The sequence below is a fragment of the Bos javanicus genome, chromosome 19 (genome assembly GCF_032452875.1).
Source record: "Bos javanicus breed banteng chromosome 19, ARS-OSU_banteng_1.0, whole genome shotgun sequence".
Taxonomy (NCBI): Eukaryota; Metazoa; Chordata; class Mammalia; order Artiodactyla; family Bovidae; genus Bos; species Bos javanicus.
Window position 1 is genome coordinate 34653176 of NC_083886.1, and position 17279 is coordinate 34670454.

At 43.9% G+C, this 17279-nt stretch overlaps 1 protein-coding gene across 3 annotated transcripts; it reads right to left on the bottom strand.

Moving 5' to 3' along the window:
• Nucleotides 1-4758: 4758 nt before the first annotated feature.
• UBB (ubiquitin B) lies at nt 4759-6676 on the bottom strand. Of its 3 annotated transcripts, none has more exons than XM_061389789.1 (2): nt 6568-6676; nt 4759-5823 (listed from the first exon to the last, which is right to left on the bottom strand). In XM_061389789.1, exon 2 carries the CDS (start codon nt 5815-5817, stop codon nt 4900-4902), a length of 918 nt encoding a protein of 305 aa, XP_061245773.1. In that variant the 5' UTR covers nt 5818-5823; nt 6568-6676; the 3' UTR covers nt 4759-4899. The 3 variants fall into 3 exon arrangements, with proteins under 3 accessions (XP_061245773.1, XP_061245772.1, XP_061245775.1); XM_061389788.1 differs by lacking the exon at nt 6568-6676 and adding an exon at nt 6288-6565; XM_061389791.1 differs by lacking the exon at nt 6568-6676 and adding an exon at nt 6231-6319.
• Between the last annotated feature and the right edge of the window lie 10603 nt (nt 6677-17279).

A 17279-nucleotide genomic window follows, 5' to 3' on the forward strand; every position in this document is an offset into this window, starting at 1 on the left:
ATTTGAGATGAGACATTTACAAAGATGTTCATTGCAGCATTATTTATTTTTTGGCTGCACTGTGCAACATGGCCTTCCCTGGTGGCTCAGTGGTAAAGAACCCCCTGCCAAAGCAGGAGACATGGGTTCAATCCCTGGATTGGGAAGATTCCCCTGGAGAAGGAAATGGCAACCCACTCCAGTATTCTTGCCTGGGAAATCCCATGAACAGAGGAACCTGGCAGGTTTCAGTCTATGTGGTCACAAAAGAATTGGACATGACTTAGTGAATAAACACCACCAACAATGAGGGATATGGGATCTCAGCTCCCTGACCAGGGATGAAATCTATGGCCCTTGAAGTGGAAGCATGGAGTCCTAACCACTGGCACTCTTTCCCTTGCTAAGTTTCTGCTATACTGGCCTTCATACTGCTTTTGAACTTAAGCTTTCTTCTCTTCCAGGACCTTTGCACACTATGTTCCCTTTGCCTGGATTGCCCTTCCCCCAGATTTGTGAGGCAAGTCCATCATTTCCTCCAGACCTTGCTCAAATGTCATATTATTTGCGGGGCTTTCCCCGATCATCCAGTGCCCTGTATTCTACTTTGTTTTCTCACTATAGCACTTTCCATTGCCTAAGAAATGATGTACTTATCTATCGGTCTCCTCTCCTCTTTAAGTTTTTTAAGTACAGACTTGGTCAGCTTTGCTCATTGCTGCATTTCCAATGCTGTAAACAGTGAAAGTGTTAGTCGATCAGTCGTGTCTGACTCTTTGCAACCCCATGGACGCACGAGGTTCCTCTGCCCATGGAATTCTCTAGGCAAGAATACTGGAGTGGGTAGCCATTCCCTTTTCCAGGAGATCATCCCAATTCAGGGACAGAACATGGACTTCCTGCATTGCAGGCAGATTCTTTACCATCTGAGCCACCAGAGAAACAGAGTTGATATTTGTTGAATTAATAGATGAGTGGATAAGTAGTCTTTCAGTGGTTTCCTCTGGGGAGTGAAAGAGGTAAGAGATTTTTCACTTTTTACTGGATATTCCTGTATATCATTAGATGTATTTTTATTGAGTTTGTATCACCTTTTTATTTTAAAAAATCAGAAAAAAAATTAAAAACCACATCCAAAATTTACTACTATTTTCTCTGTTAACAGCTGCTTGAAGACAAGCTATAGTAGGTACCACCTGACTAAGAACAACTTATAGAAGAAACATCTAACCTGGAAAGTTTTATCCATCTCCTTGTGTTTGAAAAATATTTTCATTTATATTTTTCTCTTCTGTATTTGTGTTGCTCTATTTTTTTTTTTAATTATTTTTTTTGATTGCACTGTCTTGATTGTGGCATGCGAGATCTTTAGCTGTGGCATGTGGGATCTAGTTCCCTGACCAAGGATCAAACCTGGGTCCCTTGCATTGGGAGCGTGGACTGTTAGCCACTGGACCACCAGGGATGTCCCTGTGTTGCTTTATTTTAGCAGTAGCATTTCCAGGCCCAGTTTGTGGCAGTCTCTGAGGCCATGGCAGCAGGTTTCTGTCCTGCAGAGGCCGGGAACAAAGCACAATCAGTAGTGCTGGGCAAGGAGATGTGGATATGAGGAGTTGTGGCTTAAACAAGGTTTCTCAACGTGTGAGTGATGGTAACTGATTGAAAAGGAAATTGAAAAAAAGAAAAAGTGAAATTGGACATTGGAACACACTGGACTGAACCACACTAAGCTGGTTCCTCTAAGGCAGAACTTCTTGGAGCCTTCAAGATGGCCCCAAAGGGGAAGATAGCAGACAGCTAGCTTCCTGAGCTCCTGTGACCACAGCATCCTTCTCAGAGGTTGTAACGTTTAGAGGACAAAGCTTGCAAAACACACGTAAGTTTCTGCCAGTAAAGATGTTTCTTAAGAGGAGTCCTGGCTGGTGGTACATGGTCCAAAGAATAGGTGCTAGAATAAGCTACAGGGGTTGGCAGAGACCTATCAGCTGGAGCGTGAACCTCACCATTCAACTTCTGATGACCACAAAAAAGGTGGGGGGGGAGAGGATGGTGATAGGATCAAGGTACAAAGAAAGGAAAATCTCAAAAAACTTATTTCAGCAGTTAATATCATTACACTCAGTGCAAGATCCTTTCCCAGAAATCAACATTTGTCTAAAGCTTCTATTTTTTTAAAAAGAAAATATTTATTAGTATTTATTCAGCTGCATCGGGTCTTAGCTGCAGCATGTGGACTCTAGTTTCCTGCTGCTGCTGCTTCTAAGTCACTTCAGTCGTGTCCTACTCTGTGCGACCCCATGGACGGCAGCCCAACAGGCTCCCCGTCCCTGGGATTCTCCAGGCAAGAATACTGGAGTGGGTTGCCATTTCCTTCTCCAATGCATTAAAGTGAAAAGTGAAAGCAAAGTTGCTCAGTCGTGTCCGACTCTTAGCGACCCCATGGACTGCAGCCTACCAGGCTCCTCCATCCATGGGATTTTCCAGGCAAGAGTACTGGAGTGGGGTGCCATTGCCTTCTCCGCTAGTTCCCTGACCAGGGATCAAAACCTGGTCCCCTGCATTGGGACCTCAGAACCACCAGGAAGTCCCTACAGCTTCCATTTGGAGTTGGCTGGGCCTGATTGAAAGGGCACCATACCTTTGCCCCTTCGGATTGAGGGATAAACGGAGTATATCTAAAATGCAGCCTGTTGAAATTGGGTAAGTCTCATGAGATATAGTCTCCATAAAGAATGAAACAGACACTTCTGCAAAGTAAGTCTACTGAGTGAGTGTGGCCTGACTTCACGGAACAGAGACTGCTGGTCCCAATTCCCAGTTGATAGCACAGGTTGGTGAAGACCACACAGAGGTTTCCTTGTTCAGACCTCCGGTTGTGTGCAGTTTGCTGAGATCCCTGAATACTTTGAGGGATCCCCAAGGACAGGAGGAAATCCCATGAGAGAATTAGAACAACAGCTGAAAACTTTTTCCCTCAGGGAATTCACAGAAGTGCAGACCTCAAAGCCTGTCAAGTCAGGGAGTGATTTTGGGGAAAAGGACATTCTTGTCCTATTGCCCAAATCAGCACTAGTCTTCACTACAGCTATTCTGGTAAAATGCTTTTCTCTCAGGTTACGTGTAGAACTTTTAATCTTCAAAACTCAGGTTTAGTTGCAAAAGGCCTATTTAAAAATTCAAGCAAGACTTGTTCAGCAAGCACTAGTTTGGGGATATCCTGAAGGGTTAGGGGAAGGAACCGATGAAAACTTCAGGCATTTTCTGAGCTCTGCGAGAGTTGACACTTGGATCCCAATCCCTGCCTGGCCTGTAACAAGAACTAGGGGCTTGGGCAAGTCAAACACTGGACTGGGAAGGTATATAATCTTCCAACCTGACAGCAAATCTAATCATTCCCTTAAGTCTAAGGAAAGCTTTTAAAAGGCTTAATGTTTCATTACCACCTCTACTGGTTTAATAGTTTCTTTTTGGCTCAAGTTTTTACCACCACTCAAGCTGAAGCATTAACAGGCTAAAGTTAAGTGCTTATTTCCAGTCTCTAACTTACCCAAGAAAATCAGTCAAGTATTCCAATTTAGTGTATGTTCAAAATTAAGTGGGTTTCTAGGACAAAAGTTCAAACAGCTTTTGCTGCTAAGAGTTCCTAAAGTTATGCACCAAGCTCTTCTCAGGTACACCTCGACTCCTGTGAGGCTTGGCTTTCTACATTTGTATATCACATCTCTGGGTGATTCTTACCCCTCATGCTATGCTTGTGGTTACACTAGTTTTAGTACCAGAAGTGATTTTCTTAGCAGTGTAAAGCTGAGAACCAGGACTTCCAACTCTTCCCCTTTACTTCCACACCCAGCCCCTCCCCTTCCTATTTCCAGTTGAGAACCACCACTGAAGAAATTTATGAAGCAGGGGAATGGTAGAGGGCTGTGCCCCCAAATATTCTTACACCACCTTCAATTAGCACTGGGAGTATACTTCCTAATGCTTAATTAACCGTGTTACACCCTCACATCCAACTCTGAAATCCCGTGGAGCCCACTCCACTGTCCCATGAAATTTTCCAGGCAAGAATACCGGAGTGGGTTGCCATTTCCTTCGCCAGGGGATCTTCCCGACCCATTGATCCAACCTGCATTCCTTGGTTCTCCTGCAGGCTTTTTACCACTGCACCACCTGGGATGGGAGCATAAAAACTGCTGTGTAGGGCTTCCCCAAGATTCTTACCACCCAAGTTACAGAATCTCCTTCACTGGAGCAATCTCACCTCTACAAGGAGGCAAAGCTGTTAAGTCATTAGGAACCAACGTTAGTAACCACCTTAACTCAATTTTTCTCCTTACCCTTGTTGACCAATGCTCCATTTGGTTCTTGGCTCAGTTTACTTAAGAGAAAATTATGGTTCTATTATCTAAGGCTAAACACCTGTAAGTGTAAAGCACCAGAGGAAAAAAGGACAATAGCCAACCAATAATTACAAGATTTCAGAACACAATTGAACAGCCTCAAAACTTCATTTCTCTGTAATAAGTCTTGTTACCCACTATTTGAGGAGGCAGGAAAGTGCTTTCCCTCAATATGCCTCCATACTCTTACAATTTGAAATAGTTTTAATTATACTAGAATCCTATTAATGACCTTGAACAAAGTTCTATACTTTGCACACGGGATGTTTGCCAATGACTTAAAATTTGGTCGCACAAACCTCAAATGCCTTCTTTGAATACCATTTTAACCTGTTGAGTACCCACCATTACCATGTAATTTCACAACAGACACCAAAAATGCATGCAACAAAACTTTTATTAACATTTTGAACAGGTTCAGCTATTACTGAAACTGGTAATTTCTAAACTTAAATTGGGGTAAATGGCTAGAGTGCAGAAGGATGTCATCATTGAACATTATGAATAGAAGACTGAAGAATTAACAGCCACCCCTCAGACGAAGGACCAGGTGCAGGGTCGACTCTTTCTGGATGTTGTAATCAGAAAGAGTGCGGCCATCTTCCAGCTGCTTGCCGGCAAAGATGAGCCTCTGCTGGTCAGGGGGAATGCCTTCCTTATCCTGGATCTTGGCCTTCACGTTCTCGATGGTGTCACTGGGCTCCACCTCCAGGGTGATGGTCTTGCCGGTCAGGGTCTTCACGAAGATCTGCATACCACCCCTCAGACGGAGGACCAGGTGCAGGGTCGACTCTTTCTGGATGTTGTAATCAGAAAGAGTGCGGCCATCTTCCAGCTGCTTGCCGGCAAAGATGAGCCTCTGCTGGTCAGGGGGAATGCCTTCCTTATCCTGGATCTTGGCCTTCACGTTCTCGATGGTGTCACTGGGCTCCACCTCCAGGGTGATGGTCTTGCCGGTCAGGGTCTTCACGAAGATCTGCATACCACCCCTCAGACGGAGGACCAGGTGCAGGGTCGACTCTTTCTGGATGTTGTAATCAGAAAGAGTGCGGCCATCTTCCAGCTGCTTGCCGGCAAAGATGAGCCTCTGCTGGTCGGGGGGAATGCCCTCCTTATCCTGGATCTTGGCCTTCACGTTCTCGATGGTGTCACTGGGCTCCACTTCCAGGGTGATGGTCTTGCCGGTCAGGGTCTTCACGAAAATCTGCATACCACCCCTCAGACGGAGGACCAGGTGCAGGGTCGACTCTTTCTGGATGTTGTAATCAGAAAGAGTGCGGCCATCTTCCAGCTGCTTGCCTGCAAAGATGAGCCTCTGCTGGTCAGGGGGAATGCCCTCCTTATCCTGGATCTTGGCCTTCACGTTCTCGATGGTGTCACTGGGCTCCACCTCCAGGGTGATGGTCTTGCCGGTCAGGGTTTTCACGAAGATCTGCATTTTGACCTATAAGGTTAAAAAGGAAAAGGTTACTGTATCATTTTCAGAATCTTTTACCGCTTTCATAGTTCATTGGTTATTTAAAACTAACAGATTATATTCTAAAACGCCTTATTTACGTCAAGATCATTGGTTAGTTAAAACTAACAGATTATATTCTAAAACGCCTTATTTACGTCAAGATCTCTCACAAATCTCCCCTATTCTTTTACTAGACAATGTATCCATCACTGGAGGCAATATTCCTTAGTCAAGATGTCTCCCTAACAGGCTGGAGACTCGAAAGTACTTTCCGAGATTATCATCCAGAACTGTTCAGGTACTTCGTTAAGATCCCGCCCAATTCCCCCCAAACCTAGTCATCATGTCAGCATTTAGATAAAAAACTTTTTTAAACGCAACTGGGGACCTACACCTCCTCCACGGCAGAATTCGAATTAAAAACGTTTCCAGAAGCCCCCGCCGACTACCTCTCTTCCACCTTTCTCCCCTGAAGCAGACGCGATGGAATCTCCATCGGTTAAGTGTCCGTTGACCTGTGCCGGCGGGCGCGCGCGCCAACCGGCCCCGCTCCCGACACGTAAACAAGGCCTGCTCTTCCGGAAAGGCCGGGGCCGCGTCACCTCGCTTCCCCTCCCCCACACCCACCCCCACCCGCCTCGTCTCGCGGACTCCCAAGGCCTCTGCGGCTCGCCCTCACGGAAGCCCCCTTCTCCGCTCCTCCCGACGCTCATGGCTGCGGGCCAGTACCTGTGAGTGAATGCGAAGATGCCGCAAATTCAATCACGCCGAGTCACCTCCAAGACGACGCAGGAACCCAACAATGCCAGCCGCGTCTAAGTGCTCCGGCTCGGCGGGGCCGATATTTATACAACGTCTGTTGCGTCATTTATCACTCTTACGTAGGCCTAGTGTCCCTGCGCCGCTGAAAGTAGTTCTCCCGGCCCCACCTCTCGCGACGCAGTTATGTCCTTCGACTGAGCTCTAAATTCCTCAGAACCGAAAAAAAGGATCCTAACAAATCAGCTCCCCTCTCCTCCAGATGATCCTTCTCCTCCTTTAGGAAAAGGTAGGAAAATTATCGGGCGGATGAATTCGAGTTAAGGGGCTCTTCCTCGAAAGCTCTGGAAACTTCCTTGCAGCGCCGGCGCTGATTGGTGAGGGGGTGTGAGGCGAGCCCGGCTCTGATTGGTGGGGAAGGCAGCGGCTCGGCTGTTGCTGGGCTCCCGCTGGGGTGATTCGGCGACGACGTTGCTTAGTAACTGAGAGCGCGTGCGCGGCACAGGCGCGCCTTCACTAGAGAAGCATACTTCCGGCTGGGGGTGGAGGAGGGGTCTTTTCCTCCCGCCTCTTAGGCCCGGACTTCTCAAATGTGTTGGGTTTTGGGTCAAAATATAGCGGGTTCTGCGGTGATTTTCCCGAGAAAGTGGTGGTCTGGAGATGCCCAGGAGGTAGGCGGCGGAGCCCGCAGTTTTTCTGGTGTCTGCTGTGAGGCACAAGCCCCTCTCAACGTCGGCCGGTTTTATTTTTTACGTCGGCCGGTTTTATTTTTGTTGTCTGGAACACAGTTGCGGAACTTTAGTCACGTTGTACAGTTAGGGTGCTTTGAGGAGACGAAATCTAGACTTGGGACTCCGTGCTGGTCCCGAGTATCCCCCAAACCCCTCCACCCCACCGACCGAGGAGGACCCCTCCTCCACTGCGGAGGCGTTCCCCTGACGAGGAGGTTCCTCCCGACCTCCACGCGTGGCACTCCTCCCCGCAGCGTCTCCCACGCGGAGGCCTCCCCCCACTCCCCATTCCTCGCCACGAACCGTCACCCCCCGCGGTGGAGGCCTTCTCCCCCTTCCTCATTGCGGAGTCCCCACACTGCTCCACTGCACAGCCCCCTCTCCCCCCAATCCCCGCTCCAGGTACCAGGTGGCCATGCTTAAAAATGCCTCCGCACATCCCTTTCCCTCACTGCTGTTTGTCCAAACCCCGAGTGAAAAATGATATGGATAGGGGAGCCGACAGCCCACATGGAGAGACAGAATTCACACACGAGAGAATTCGCGACACTAGCGTTTTTAGTGTCCCATCAATAGGTTGGTTGTGCCAGCGACATTACGGGTGGTTTAACCAGCTAGGACCCCGCCGCGGGTGTGGCCGCTGGTCAGCAACGAGATAACCGGGGGAACGTGACTAAGACAGACGTGTTTGGGTCCGCAGCCACGCAGCCCGGCGGCTGAGTCATGCTGGTGGGGGTGTAAATAAACATGGGAGTGGTTGTTGCGTAGCAGCAACCTCGCGAAGTTAGGAGGTGGTCTGGAGATGTGCACCTTACTACAGAGTGGCTAGTTATCACTTAGAAAAGGTCGTGAGTCTAAATGACAATCCTTCAACGCTTAACAGTAAGAAGAGGTACAATGTGACAAGCATTTGAGTTAACGCCCAGACGGTAATAAATTTATTATGACTTGCTAAAATCTATTTACATGAATGGTAGGAGATAGAAATAAACAGTTTCTTGAAAATAATTTGGTCGATGATGTAGTTGATAAAACGTTCATGGTAAAAAGTATGGATTTTCGTTTTTGTTAGTCTGACAGTCAGTAGTCTGAGCTTGTTTCACTAACTGACAGCTCCTCTTAAGTCATCCCTGTGAATTGGTGGAATGATCTAGAATGGAGATCTCATGGTTTGATATGGGTACAGGGCCTGAAATTCTAGCAGTTGCCAGAAGTTAGTCATACAGCTTCCTGGTTTAATGTTTGAACAAAGGGCATTTGGTAACCTCAGCACAGAAAAATGTTTTCAGAAAACAGGCGTATGCGTGCCATGTTTAATAGACAAGATGAGTTTTTTTTATGGTGTGTTTTTTAATGAAACTTTTAATAATAGCGTCATTTCTGGTGATTGTAAAAGGTAGTCTGTAAACACATTAAAGAATAGACTGACAAAAATACCTGAAATCACAAATTTGAAAATCTAGCACAGTACTTGGCCTTGAGCTTAATAAATGTTTGTTTAGTGAACTGTAGTTTCCCTTTTGTTCAACTTGGGGGAAAAAACTGTTGACAGCCTTAGACACTTAAAACACAAAGCAAAAAGACTATTTATTTAATAACCATGTGCAAATGGTTTTGCCTAGGCAGTTCCTTTGAAAGAAAGAATTTGATTCTAAGATTCAAAGTGATTTTTTACTTAGCTAGATGTCTTTTAATAAAAATCTGTGAGAAAACTGTTTCCAATTACAAATTCACAATTGTTTTCTTGACATTATCAGCTGACATTTAAAATACAGAGTTATTCTGTGGTTTGTCATTTCCTTGTTTGGCAGTGTATTGCAACAGAATTATAAGACTAATTCTGATTTCTTACCAGCAAGTTAGAAACTTTGATGTTGAGTGCCCAAATGAACACAGAGCAAAATTCTAAATTGTCTTAAAAGTGGTCCTCAAAACTTTTTAAATTTGTCCATTTAAAAATAGCTATTCAAGGTATTTCTCTGGTGGTGCAGTGGCTAAGACTCCAGGCTCCCCATGCAGGGGGCCAGGGTTTGATTCCTGGTCATGAAGTAGATTCCAGTACCTCAATAAAGACTGAAGATCTGGAGTGATGCAGCTGAGACCCAGAGCAGCCAAATAAATAAAAAATTTTAAAAGAACAGCTATTCAAAAAGATTTTCACTGTGAAAGATTATATACATATATGAAAGTTGGAGATAATATAACAAACACCATATAACCACCACCCAACTTTGTTAATCTTAACAAAATAGCAAAAGCTGTTTTGCTTAATCTTTTAAAAATATTTTAGTGAAAAAAACATAGGGTATAAAGTTTACTATCTTACGAGCTATGCACTTTTTAAAAAACATTTAAAAAAATATTATTTATCTTCGGCTGTGCTAGGTCTTTGTAGATGCGTGGACTTTGGTTGTGGCGAGCAGGGCCTACTCTCTAGTTGGATTGTGTAGGCTTCTCCTTTTGGTGGCGTCTCTTGTTGTGGAGCAAAGGCTCTAGGCACTTGGGCTTCAGTGGTTTCAGCCCACAGACCAACTATACACTTATAAATGTACAGTTTAGTAGTGTTAACTGTGTTCACATTATTGTATAACATATCTAGAATTTTTCCTCTTGCCAATCTGAAACTCTATACCCATTAAATAACAACTCCCCATTTCTCCTTCCCCTAACCATCATTCTACTTTGTATGATTTTGACTATCTTAGGTAAGTTATGTAAGTGGAATCATACAGTATTTGTGAGTGTGACAAAATTTCCTTTTTTAGGCTGAATAGTATTCCTTTGTATGTATGCAGCACATTTTGTCTATCCGTGTATCTATCTATGCATATGTGGATTGCTTTCACCTCTTGGCTTTTGTGAATAATGAGCTGCTACAGTGAACATGGTTGTGCAAATATCTCTTTAAGATCTTGCTTTCAGTTCTTTTGAATATGCACTTACAAGTGACATTGCTGGATCTTAAGGTAATTCTATTTTTAATTTTTTTGAACTGTTTTTCACAGAAACTCCACCATTTTACATGCCTCCCCAGTGTACAACTTTGATTGTTCCACATCCTCACAAACATTTGTTATTTAAAAAAAATGATTGTCCCCATTGGTCTAAGATGACACCTCACTGTGGCTTTGATTTGCATTTCCTTAATGATTTTTTTATATAAAAATAATTACAGATTCATAAGAACTCACAAAAATATAGAGACGTCTCAATGTACCCTTCACCCATTTTCCCCCAATGACAGCAGCTTACACAGTTGTAGTACAATGTCAAAACCAGGAAATTAACATTGGTGCAACACACAGACCTTATTCAGACTTTAGCAGTTTTACATGCACTGTAGTATGTGTGCAGTTGTATGCAGTTTTATCACGTGGGTAGTAGATTCATGTCACCCCACCACAGTCAAGGTACAGAGCTATTTTCATCACTACAAGGATAACCTCTTATGGTCAGTCACAGCTGCTCTTACCCCTTCCCCACAAGCCCAGGGAGTCATCAATCCATTCTGCATCTTTTATAATTTTGTCATTTTAAGAATGTGGCATAAATGCAATCGTACAGTATGTAACCGTTTGACATTTTTCATGTAAATTTCATCTGAATTGTTGAATATATGAAGAGTTCATCCATTTTTGCTGCTGAATAACTTTCTGTGGTATATGTGTCCCACAGTTGGTTTATTCATTCACCTACATGGACTTGCGGGATGTTTCCAGTTTTTGGCTATTACAAATGTTAAGTAACAAAAACTCAACTGAATAAATATAAGGATCACATGAATGTATTCAACAATTTGTAAATCAGGAAACATCCCATCTAGCAATAGAGCCCTGTTGAGCTGCAGAAAAGAAGACTTTTAAAGGCAGAGAGGAAGCAGAAAAAAGGAAAGAATTAGCAAAGAATACCTTCTTTTTAGGCGAGGCTGCCTTCCTTGCCTAAGGGGAAGGGCAGAGGTATCCGCTAATCACAGGGATGGATCCTAGTGCTGACCAGGACATTCCAGGTTGTCTGGTTAAAGGTCAGTTTCCTGGGGAAGCTTGTAACTGCAGTTGGGTTAGGAATGAAGTCTTAGATTATTTCCCTGGGGCCTGACACAAGTAACTCCTCTTTGGGCATTTTGTCTCAAAACACAAGGTTCTCTGATCATTCATGTATATTTTCATGTAAGCAGATGTTTTTCTTTCCCTGGGATGAATGCCCAGTAGTGTAATTTCTGGGTTATCAGGTATGTGTATGGTTAGGTCTTTAAGAAACTGCCATTTCCAGAGGGGTTGTATTATTTACTGTCCCACCCCCCGTGTCTGGGAGATGCAGTTTCTTTGCACCCTCACAACATTTGGTATTGTCACTTTTTTTTAAGTTTTAGCTATGTAATTCTTGTGCAGTGTTTAGATGTTGAATTTTCGTTTCCCTAATGATTAATGATGTTGCATGTATTTTCATGTGCTGCTTTGCCATGTGGATTTTGTTTTTGCTGAAATACCTGTTAGTCTCTTTTGCTCATTTTGTAATTGGATTGTTTACCTTTTTTACTGTTGAGTTTTGAGAGTTCGCTATATATTCTACATACAAATTCTTAGAAAATACAGGTATTTTCTTCCATTCTATAAGTTGTCTTTTCACTTTCTTGGTGGTGTCTTTTGAAGTACAAAAGTTTGTTATTTTGAGATGTCTTAACACTCTATCTTATGCTTACCTGATCTCTTCCACATTCACCTCCATTTCACCTAAGCAACAAACCTCGACATCACCTAAAACGATCGCACTCTGCTTCCTGAAACCCCAGTACTCAACTCTCAGAGCCCAACCTCTTGCCCATCTACCTATCTTTCTGCTTTGTTACATCCGCTCTGTAAACCTTCTAAGACCTGCAGTTCCCCAGTTCCCTGTTTTCTCCTCTTCACAGCATCTTTTATAGAGCAAAATTTAAAATTTTTGACCAAGTCCAATTTGTTGGTTCTTTAATGGATTGTGCTTTTGGTGTCATGTCTAAGAGTTCTTCACTCAGCCCTAGATCCCAAAGACTTTGTGTTTTCCCTACATGTAAATCTATGACTCATTTTGAGGCCTAAGTTGAGGTTCATTCTTTCACTTTTGGATGTCAAATTCTCCAGTTTCACCATGGAAACACTATCTTTCTTCCATTGAATTACTTTTGTACCTTTGTCAAAACTCAGTTGGCTGGACCTGTATGGATCTGTGTTAATTTTTTGTTTGTTTTTTGTTTATCAACTCCAGGAACTTTTAAAAACTAATAACATACATTAATGTTTCCATAAATACTAAATGTTACTATAGATTGAATGTGACCCCCCAGAATTCATGTGTTGAAACCTAATCCTAGTGTGATATTTGGAGGTGAGGCCTTTGGGGGTGATTAGGCCACGAGAGCAGAGCTCTTAAAAATGGGCCTAGTGTCCGTATGAAAGGTCCCAGAGAGCCCCCGTGCCCCATGTGAGGACATAGGAAGTGGCCTCTCACCAGACACTGTATCTGCCAGCACCTTAATGTTGACTTCCCAGCTTACAGAACTGTGAAAAAAATAATATGTTTCTGTTGTTTATAAGCTGCTCAGCCTGTGATGTTCTGTTATAGTAGCCTGAACAGACTAAAACACCTGTTTTTAAACTTTATGTAAATGATGTCATACTCTAGCTATCATTCTACAACTTCCCTTTTTTAATGTTGTTTTTTGTGGCTTAGCTGTGTTGATAAAGCTAGTTCAATTGCTTTAGCTGCTGTGTAGTATTCTCCTATGTGAAGATATCACAGTTTAACATCAAGATATTCCTAGTTTTCACTGTTACAAACAAAAATGCTAAAATAATTTAAAATTTTTATTTTATGTTTATTTGGGTTTTTTCTGTTTATTTGTTTTTGTAAAAAATATTTATTTGTTTTTGGCTGCATCAGGTCCTAGTTACAGCACTCCAGATCTTTGTAGTGGCTCATGGACTTAATTGTCCTGCAGTGTGTGGGATTTTAGTTCCGCGACCAGGGATCGAACCCGTGTCCCCTACATTAGAAGGCAGATTCTTAACTACGGGATCACTAGGGCAGTCCTTTGAAGTTTAATGTTGAGCCAAGAGAAAGACTAGGTTTGTTGGTTTCTTTGCTCATTCAGCAGGCATGTCCAGCAGCTTCTGGGTATGGAAGGCTTTGGGGTTGCTGACTTGGGTAGGACACGGGCCCCCACCCAGTGGGGTCGTGGTTTTAGTGCGAATAAAGGGCATCATTGTGATCCTGAGAGTATTTATCTTAATGAGTTGTTGGAAGATTCAATGAGTTAACTCATGTAAAGGGTTGAGAAGAAAGCCCAGTTTATGGAGGGGTGCTTGATCAATGCTAGCTACTGTTGTCAATCTTGAAAGGCAAAAATGGCTTAGTGGTTAAAGCACAGACTGGATTGGGTTGAAATCTTGACTCTACCATTTACTCACTGTGACTGTCAGTGAGTTATTCAACTTCTCTGGGCCTCAGTGTCTTCATGTATATAGGGCAGAGATAGTAATAATACCTAGCTTACAAGTTTTTTTAAAATTATTTATTTGGCATCATTGCGTCATGCAGGAACTTTCTGTGTGGCGCCAGAGCTTAGTTGCTCAGCAGCATATGGGATCTTAGTTCCCTGACCAGGGATCGAACTCAGATCCCCTGTATTGCAAGGTAGATCCCTAACCATTGGGCAACCAGGGAGGTCCCCCTTACAGGGTTTTTGAGGGTTGAATGAACCTGCCTTGCAAGGTTAGTTTCTACAGGTAGAATGCTTAGAACAGTTTTTGGTACACAGGAAGCACTCAGTAAATGTTAGCTGCACAAACAAGGAGAAGTACATAGACTTCTCTGGGGCATAGAAGAGGAAGGAGCTGTCTAGCTGCCTGGAGGAGGGTAACAGAGCAACCCAAAAGTTACCACAAAGGAATTACTTAGAAGCCCAATCTCAGGGAGGAGTCAGGATTGTCCAGAGAGAGAGGAGCAGGTGAAAAGTGAGAAGGCATAGTGTGATAAAGAACAGGTATTTACGTATTTGTGTCTGTGATTTAGGGGGACTGCAGGTGGAAAATAAGCCTGGAGAAGGAGGCAGAGCTCAACACTCCAGCAGCTTCACTACCTCTAGCAGTCCTGCCGTCCCAGGTGTTTCCCACTTCTGGACCTTGGCACTTGATGTTTCCTTTGCCCAGAACTCTTCTGTGGCTCTTGCTGTCTCCTACTTTATGCAGTGTAAACATCACATCTTCATAAAGGCATTCTCTAACACCCATTCCTGCTCCCGGTACTCAACTGCAGCACCTTGGTTATTTCTTTCAAAATGAGTTCATGTTTACATAATCCATAATTGTATTGCTTACATGGTTGTTTATCTCTTTGTTTCCTCCACTAGAATATAAATTCTATGAGGTACAGACCAGGTCCCTCTGGTTTATCACCATACCTCCACTCTTAGCCAGCTAGCATGCAGCCTAGTGTATGGTCAGCACTCAGTAAATATTTGTTGAAAGAATGAATGACTAATGAAGGACCTGGCTTACTATGCTGAGGACTTTAGATTCTTCTTGCAGGTGTTCTGCATGGGAAGGACATGTTCAGATTGCTACTGTAGAATGATAACTAGGTGACATCATAGCAGGTGCATAGAAAGGGGATGAGATCAGAGATCAGCACTCCAGATGTGGTGGCCATTGGCCAAGTAGGAGATGATGAGCATCTATGAGTAGACCAGATCAACAAAGCTCAGCATCCCTGAGCAAGTAGCAGGAAAGAACTAGTCAAATCAAAGCAGAGCACTGTTATTTATTGTTGTTGTTCAGTCGTGTCTGACTGCTTGCGACCCCATGGACTGCAGCGTGCCAGGGTCCCCTGTCTTTCACCATCTCCTGGAACCTGCTCAAATTCATGTCCATTGAGTCGGTGATGCCATCCAACCATCTCATCCTCTGTCATTCCCTTGTCTTCCTGCCTTCAGTCTTTCCCAGCCTCAGGGTCTTTTCTAATGAGTCAGCTCTTCACGTCAGGTGGTCAATATCTGAGCTTCAGCTTCAACATCAGTCCTTCCAATGAGTATTCAGGACTGATTTCCTTTAAGATTGACTGGTTTGATCTCCTTGCAGTCCAAGGGACTCTCAAGAGTCTTCAATACCACAGTTCAAAAGCATCAATTCTTTGGTGCTCAGCCTTCTTTATGGTCCAACTCTCACATCCATACATGACTACTGGAAAAAGCATAGCTTTGACTATACAGACCTTTGTTGGCAAAGTAATGTCTCTGCTTTTTAATATGCTGTCTAGGTTGGTCATAGCTTTTCTTCCAAGGAGCAAGTGTCTTTTAATTTCATGGCTGCAGTCACCGTCTGCAGTGATTTTGGAGTCCAAGAAAATAAAGTCTCTCACTGTTTCCGTTGTTTCCCATCTATTTGCCATGAGGTGATGGAAGTGATGGGACCAGATGCCATGATCTTTGTTTTCTGAATGTTGAGTTTGAAGCCCGCTTTTTCACTTTCCTCTCTCACTTTCATCAAGAGGCTCTTTAGTTCCTCTTTGCATTCTGCCACAAGGGTAGTGCCATCTGCATGTCTGAGATTATTGATATTTCTCCCAGCAATCTTTATTCCAGCTTGTGCTTCATCTAGCCCAGCACTTCACAAGGTGTACTTTTCATAAAAGTTAAACAAGCAGGGTGACAAGTATTATTATTTGATCCTTGTTTCAGAGTAGTACCTAGATGACTGACCTAAATGTTTATAGTGTAACAAAATAAAAGATAAATGGATGGGGAGCTTATAACAAAGGAGAAAAAAAGGAAAATGAGGAGTGAGATAAGTATAGAAAATGCTGGCTTTGAAGTCAGTCTGTTTGCTAGAAGTGGGCCACAGATTGTTTTGGTAGTTTTTTTTTCCCAACCAGTGTGGAAAGAGAGAGACACAATCAATTACATACATGATAAGTCCTTGTGATACATTGTAGTACAGCCATGCAATGGAGTACTACTGCTGCTGCTAAGTCACTTCAGTCGTGTCTGACTCTGTGTGACTCCATAGACAGCAGCCCACCAGGGTTCCCCGTCCATGGGAGTCTCCAGGCAAGAACACTGGAGTGGGTTGCCATTTCCTTCTCCAATGCATGGAAGTGAAAAGTGAAAGCAAAGTCGCTCAGTCGTGTCCAACTCAGTGACCCCATGGACTGCAGCCCACCAGGCTCCTCCGTCCATGGGAGTACTACTCAGAATTAAAAATAAATTAAGTATTTATACATATATAAACAACTTGGATGAATCTCAAAAAAATTATGTTGAATGAAAGCAGCCAGACAAAAAAGGGTACAGGGTACAGACTGTGTGATTCCATTCCATATAAAATTCTTTGGCTCCTATTCCTGGGCCAGGTATTGGAGAAGATGGTTTTTCTGATGTCTCATGTACATTCTGGCCTCTAGGCCCCAGGCTGAGCACAGAGTGGTCTCGAATGGGCGTGTCCATCGCTGGAGAATCCAGCAGCTCACTCACTGCCAGTCACTCCTCTGCTTCCTGTTGTTCTGGAATCAGATCCCCTCGCTGTGGCTTTCAGGCCCAGTGAGGTCAGAGGGAGCCTCCTGCTCAGTGCCGCCCCCACTGCACTCCCTCAGTCACTCTCATCCTCCCCCAACAGCCTTCCTTCCGTCTCCCAGACCCATCTCGCCCTTGCTGCTCTTGGGGCTTGTGTTCGTCCTTCAGCTTGGACAGCTCTTCCTTTTTATCCTATCATTCAGGTTTCAACTCAGGAGTCTGCTCCTCAGAGAGGTCTTCTCTGACCACATTGTCCTACCCACTGGAATACTCTGTTCTTGCCTTCAGCACACTTATTGATGCCTGAGCTTGCTGTGCTCACTCATTTTTCACCTCCTGCACATTGGAAGTCCAGGAGGTCAGAGACTGTGTTATCATGGTGTCCAGACTGATGCCTGGCACACAGTTGG